Source organism: Macrobrachium nipponense, chromosome 37 (assembly GCF_015104395.2).
Source record: "Macrobrachium nipponense isolate FS-2020 chromosome 37, ASM1510439v2, whole genome shotgun sequence".
NCBI lineage: Eukaryota > Metazoa > Arthropoda > Malacostraca > Decapoda > Palaemonidae > Macrobrachium > Macrobrachium nipponense.
The window spans coordinates 27,622,245-27,630,144 of record NC_061097.1 but is presented as its reverse complement, the minus strand read 5'-3'; the positions used below and the strand labels follow the sequence as shown (position 1 = coordinate 27,630,144).

Below are 7,900 nucleotides of genomic sequence, written 5' to 3'. Positions count from 1 at the left end.
CCATCTCTCTCATCTCTGTTGGACTGTACTGGCCAGTCTTATGACCCCATACCTCTAATCTATATATATGAACTGGCCAATCATACATGGGTTCTGGTTCGATATCTCTAGAAGCTGTCTCAATGGCTTGACTTAAGAAACTTATCGTATCATCCTCAAGTTGCAGTTAATTGTTTCTCTCTTATGATAATATTAAACTTACTATGAATGGTCGATGGCCTTTTCCTCCTTCACCATACAAAGATGTACAGAAATTAAATTAATTCAGTAATTATTATTCTTTCCCTGCCAAAATCACTCGAAAAAATATTCCGGAATACTGAATCAGAACTGTTAATAATTATAACACTGAATTGATTTAGCAGTCAAACGCCACATTCAGACAAAAGGCGAATAATCTAAACTAGAAAAACCTTCGTTATTGCCCAAAAAATACTGGTCAAGACTGCTACGAAATTCATTAAACCCATTATTATTCTATCTTTTATAAATATATACATATATGTATTATAATATATATACACATGAGTCTGATCACATCACCGTGATTCATATAGGTATGCGCATTAAGCTACAATTGTCCTTTAATATCTAATTCGCTCTACCTCAGAAATGATTATCAATTAAAAATTCCCCTTCAGTTAAGATATATATATATATATATATATATATATATATATATATATATATATATAAAATATATATATATATATATATATATATATATATATATATATATATATATATATATATATATATGTATATGTATATATACAATATATATACACACACACACAAATATATATATATATATATATATATATATATATATATATATATATATATATATATATATATATATATATATATATATATATGACTGGTAAAAATGTTCAGTTACAACAGAATTACATCTAATAAAAGGAGCTCATAAAAACACCAAAATATGGAGAGAAAAATTAAATTACTATATTTCAGAGACTGCTGTCTCCCGCTTCAGGTAGATAAATATATAAATTACATATATATATAAATATTTCATTTTGTAAATTATTCTCGTAAAAAAGATATAAAAAAAAGAATATGTCTTTTATTCTTGGGTGATACGCAAAAACGCTCAGAGACGTATCCTGAAATATCAGAGAGAGACTATATCTGCCAAAGGATATCGCCAGGTGCATATCAATAAATCCCTAGATCCTCAGGGTTTTCCCTGCGATCAACAGGACTTTCCTTTCACACTGGCTGTAATGCGGTGCAATAGATCACTGATCTTGAATACGAATGAGAAATTGCAGCCTACTGGCATATGCTTTAGATCTCCATAACTCACACGAAAGACAATGCGTAGCTGCAAATGTATCTAAAATTAAACTTAAGTCACCATTACAAACTAAATCCCTATAAGGAACTGTTTAGACAAATCTCCATTAGGGCAGCGAAGTGTGCCTGCTGAATGTGAAGAGAGAATAAAAATGTTATGCTGAGATGCCTCGTTGCTGTTAAGGGAAATGAGGAGGTCTGATATGGGTAGAAATGCTGAGATAAAATGAAATATTAAAACAAGTTAGCAAAGGTGGAATGAAGAGCGAAATAGTTTTTCAAAGAATGACCTGCTTACATGGCAGACAGGGTATTTAAACAGAGATCACTTTATATTCAAGCAGCAAGAGATTCCTTAATAGATGAAGTTGATTGGTACAGTACATCTATGAATCTTGTGTGTAATTAAATGTAGGGCTTAAGTTATACAAGTTTTCTGCTCATATACCTCAACCTTTGGTACTTGTAGTGACTGTCTTTTTAAAGGATAAACTTACATACGTACACACATACACACACATATATACGTGTATACATATATACGTATATATACATATATCATATATCTAAATACATATACTTATACGTGTGATTATATATATATATATATATATATATATATATATATATAGTATGTATGTATGATATGTATATATGTATATATATATATATATATATATATATACTATATATATATACATATATATATATAATATATATATATATATATATATATATATATATATATATATATATATATATATATATATATATATATATTATATCTATGTGTGTGTGTGTGTGAATAAATTCTACTGTTAAAACAGGATACATCTCAAGTACAAAAGGCCCATTAAAACACTCTGGTTTTAAAACTAAGGACTATATTTCGGTGGACTGCCTTCCACCCTTATCAAGTAGTGAATGACAGGAGAAGTTACTTTGGCGAAATATATTATAGTGGGAGATATGCCGATGTAACTTTTTTCATTCACTACTTGATATGGGAAGGAGTCAGTCCACCGAAATATAGTCCTTGGCTTTAAGCCAGAGTGTTTTAAATGGATCTTTTATGCTTATATATATATATATATATATATATATATATATATATATATATATATATATATATATATATATATATATATATATATATATATATGTGTGTGTGTGTGTGTGTGTGTGTGTGTGATATATATATATATAATATATATAGTATATATATATATATATATATATATATATATATATATATATATATATATATATATATATATATATATATATACGGTCCATTTGCTCTCGCTCTCTTTCAGGAGGCCTTGGTGACGAGCTGGAGTACCGCCTGACGCGATACCTGATGGCCAACTACGACCCTTCGGTACGCCCTGCACGGAATTCCTCAGAGGCCTTGTCGGTGGTCTTCGGTCTCTCCCTTCACAGCATCATTGATGTGGTGAGTATTTCGTCTCCACGGAATTAAAATGATTGAGATAGGGACGCCAACTGGACCTCTGAGTGGTCGCCAGAGTATTACTCGTCTTAATCATCACATTAATACTATAGCTAGTCCTCTGGTCTAGAAGTTAGTGTCGTGGCATGTCACTCGGATCTCGCAGTGTCACGTCTCCCCCCAGGTCGATGAAAAATCACTGTCTTTATCATGATCTGTCACTGCTGCAGTGTGAGGTCTGCAGAGGGAGGTTGAAAACAAAATTCTTGAGAAGCTTGAAAATTTCAAGTCAGTGGCCCCTTTGGTGGGCTTGTTCCATGTGAATAGGTTTCATCTATCGATATAAGAATAATATCCTGATCCAAAAATAATTTATTACATTTAACAGACTTTGTCGAATGAATAACTACATTATTATTACTTGGCGTCGCAAAGGACTCCACAGGACGGTGGCAGACAGGATACGGAAACCTACTTATTACTGATGGGAAATTAACATAAGTTATAGAGATTACCAAGTGATTCTATAATCACATAGAAATGTAACGTTCTCAAAACATGTGTTTTCGTTTTCAGCCATCAAAATATATTGTTGGCAGTTGATATTTCAGATGACTGAATTTTATATATTTAGTATATGTAAAAGCACAGAGAACTCTCACTGATATATAACGTAACTCTTATATAAACTTATCCTTGCGTTTGTCAACCGATGAATTACTAATACAAAGTCCCCAGCGCTTTTGAATGCAAAAATAAACAACAACGTGAATAACAAATACAATCTCGGTGGCAGCATCAAATAACTAACTGCATTGGTTTGTATCTGTCAGGTCCATGACGAGGGTTCGAAACCCCCCTCACTCCACCCTCCCAACACCCTGTGCCACAGTGGCCCCACCCAACTACCCAAAAATATTCTTTTTTTAATAACATTCCCCATAGTGAATCTTTTAAAATTGGGATTGAAAAAGAGGAAGAGATGTTAAAAAAAAGGGGTGTTAAATATTATTTAAAAGTACGACAAATAAATATTGAGATTATTGACGATTCCCCTAACGAACAGGAACCCAGACAGCATGCAAACATAAAAATGGAATAAAGCTCACAGCGTCTTTTTGCCAAAACATGAAAACCCTCTCTTCAAAGTCAGGCTCCTCCTCCTCATCACTCTCTCTCTCTCTCTCTCTCTCTCTCTCTCTCTCTCTCTCTCTCTCTCTGTTTCTTGAGATAGACTTCAAAACAAAAGAGTGGGGTGGGGGGTGGGGTGGAGGAGAATCTTGAAAGGTGACAAAGAAAAACAAAGTAAGAATGAAAAGCGTAACAGGAAAGGCGATATATACCTGAAAGCATCGATTCTAAAACACATTCAGACCGGAAAAAAAGGTTCAGTACAAGACGACACCGCAAGAATATGCACAGGTACACACAGATACATATATTATTTACATACAGATATATTTAGTTTATTATCGGATTATCACGTGATTTGTTTATCACACATCACTAAAGGTGAAAAATTACAAGACTGGGTGTAAGACCTGACCGGTTTCGACTGTATTTCTAAAGCCAATCGTTAATGCCTCGGAAATAAAGTCGAAACCGGCGAGTAGCTACACTCAAGTCTTACTTTTTCCACTTGTGGGAATGTTTATATATATCTATATATATATATATATATATATATATATATATATATATATATATATATATATATATATATATATATATATATATATATATATATATGAAAATCATATCACATCACGTGATTCATATACAAGCATTAAACTACTTCGGAATTGATATATTTTCATACATGTTAAATGAAGAGGAATTTTTCGGCTGATGATAATAAGTTCATCCGTTGATTCCATCCCACGAGACGACGGACTTATCATCAACTAAAAAATTCCCCTTCTGTTAACATATATGAAAATATATTTTTTCTGAGGTAGGTAGAGCCAATTGGATATTGAAAGACATCTGTGGCTTAACGCGCGCGCGCACACACACATACACACACACACACACACACACACACACACACATATATATATATATATATATATATATATATATATATATATATATATATATATATATATATATATATATATCAGTTGTATTCTACATAAGAAAATTGAAATGGTATATCTCAGAAAATGCTCAACAATTTTGTCCCCAATGGACGAAATTGTAGGGCATTCTCTGAGATATAACATTTTCATTTTCCTGTTTGGAATACAACTGAACTACCATATCTTTGAGCCTGAAAAGAGTACCAGTACTATATTTATATATATTTATATACATATTTATATATATCATATATATACACACGTATGAGTGTGTGTTTATGTATGTATGCATGTATGTATAGAAGCATAATACATTTAGGAGAGGAAAATAGAAAATGTTGTTCTGACTTGCTTCGTCTATTCAAAAGTATACAATGGACTGGTACTTAGCAAGTGAAATTTTCCTTTAAATATTGACTAGGATAAAAGCACAGATCATACGAACATCCAAACACTTATATTGTCGTTTACACCGATGACGATGCGGAGTTTTTCCTTTTCCTTTTTTTTCATTTGACCCAGAAAGGTTATGCTGTTCATAAATCTTGTTTTCGCAGAACACCTGAACTCAGTTTTTTCTGGAATGGAAAATAACAAAGGTTTTGCTGTATTGTCCTTTGGATCAGGCCTCACTACAATTTAGAGTCTGCATGCTTCACGAATTTCTTTTGAAACAAATGGATAAATTTTATACATTCCACTACTGATATTTATATTCTGGTTACACTTTCTGTTATTAAACTATACCCGAATATTTTTTTTTCTGGCATGCTGTTACAATAAACTCATTCTTTAGTGCCTTTCCAACAAATAGCATGGTTGTTACGTATTACTGCATTCATATCTTATAAATTATGTTAGTCAATGTTCTTTTTCAATGATATACCAGTTTGACCAGCATGGCTTTTATCAAAAATACATCGTGTTTTCTACATAAAAAATAAATATAAAAATAAAAAATTCTTTGCTATTATTACAGAAGTCTTTCCTCACTTTTTCTATAATTATGTAACATGATTCCTGAATGCCACGTTAACATTAACGATACAATAATGGAGGGCTAAAATAAGCATCCACGCCCATCATAAATTTTATCGAAAGCACCATTTCATTTCACCTATCAAAGGATATGTTTACATTCTCATTACTCAGGTCAACCAATATGTTTCGTCAACGCATCTAAACCATTAAACATTTCCTAAACAAAGGTGCTGTATGCTATTAAATTTAGTGTATACAGAAAACCCACCAAAGTTTCCGCATATGTTCCTTTTTTATTCGGGCAACATAAATAAAGTTAAGATAACAGTTACATTTTGTTCATGTTAGCGATAATAATTTCACTCTATTAATTGGATAGCCATTAAAAACAATAGTCTATCCAATATCATTCTGAAACACAACAATATTATCGAGTCTAGTTTTATACTACAAAGTTTTAATGAGAATGCAAATATCAGCCCATGAATGATTAAACGTGATCCACTTGTAAAAAAAAAAAAAAAAAAAACTGCAATGTAGCTAAGCCCGAGCCATGGAAAGCAAAGCGATTCGCCTGTTAGTTTCCAGTAAGAAAAAGTCCAGATCAGATCTTTTGCGAAAACAAGATTTATGAATAGAATGCCCTCTCTCTCTCTCTCTGCCAAAAATAAAGGAATAAAACGAAAAGCTCTCCTCCTCTCATGTGTCAAAGGCAATTTTTAACTGTTTGTATGTGCGCGGAAACACTTCATGTTTGAGAGAAAATTGCAATGGGGAACAGTAAAACTGGGAAGAAGAAAAGTTACATTATATACATATACATATAAATGTATATATATATATATAAGTATTATATATACACATGTATACACACACACACACACACACACACACATATATATTATATATATATATATATATATATATATATATATATATATATATATATATACATACACATACTAAGACGTAAGTGCAACACCTATAATAACATTAAGCCACAAGTATCATTAATTTTGAAATCACTACAGCTAAAATATAACGAAATACCAGGATTTGTCAAGCTGACTATCTATCAATGGATATAAACCAAAGGCCCAGGTTCGAATCCTGGCCTAGCCAGTTGCATTTATCAATTTTAATTCCTCTCGGGTATAAGCTGTTCTTAGGCTATAGTTCATACGAAATTAAGTCATACTTGTGGACTAATACTTGGGAGCATAGCAACTTCGTATACATGCATGCATACGTATAGCTATAAATATATATATTTATATATATGTATGTATTATATATATATATATATATATATATATATATATATGTGTGTGTGTGTGTGTGTGTGTGTGTGTGTGTGTGTGTGTGTTCTCATTCTCTTTTTACTTTTTCACTTTTCACCCATACATACACAATCACATACATATATACATAGGTGTGTGCGTGAGCACGCGCGTGTGTGTATTGTGCACCTACGCGTAACTGTGCATGCATGGGAGGAAAGTATGAGAAATGTGGGCATAAAGAAGCGGTAAAAAAAAAAAAAGCAGCAAAGGTTAAAACATGTCTCGGAAGTTCCCTTTAGATGCTGTGATCAATTATAGAAACTAGAGGAAGAGAAGTTGGGAACACTTATAAAGAATTTGGAAAATTGAGAGGAAGGAGAACAGAAGAGAACCAAAAACCGTGCATGTGTATGTACAACTGCATGTGTATCTTATCTCCATGTATACACACACAATGATGGATAACATCGGTAAATAGATAGGTAGACTGATAGATATGGTAGACGTGTGTTTGTGTTAGCTTACAAAGGGGTGTGTTTACAGACCCAGTTTTTCTTACAAAACAATTTATTATTTTTACTTACTTTTAGACAGAAAAGTTGACAGGCCCGTAAAATGAGTGTACAGAGAGAGAGAGAGAGAGAGAGAGAGAGAGAGAGAGAGAGAGAGAGAGAGAGAGAGAGAGAGAAATCATCGCTCAACAGAAGGTGGTCAGGGTCCCTTTAATAAACGCAACCAATAATATTTAAGCCAATTGCGAGCTTATGATTGGATGGCAA

General features: G+C 32.3%; 1 protein-coding gene across 1 annotated transcript in view; it reads left to right on the top strand.

The window, feature by feature from the left end:
• The first annotated feature begins 2,643 nt into the window (after window positions 1–2,643).
• Window positions 2,644–7,900, top strand: part of LOC135209325 (neuronal acetylcholine receptor subunit alpha-9-I-like) — a 58,691-nt gene continuing 53,434 nt past the window's right edge. Inside the window, 1 exon segment of the mRNA XM_064242028.1 lies at window positions 2,644–2,779. Coding sequence (XP_064098098.1) covers window positions 2,684–2,779 — 96 coding nt within the window. The 5' untranslated portion in view covers window positions 2,644–2,683.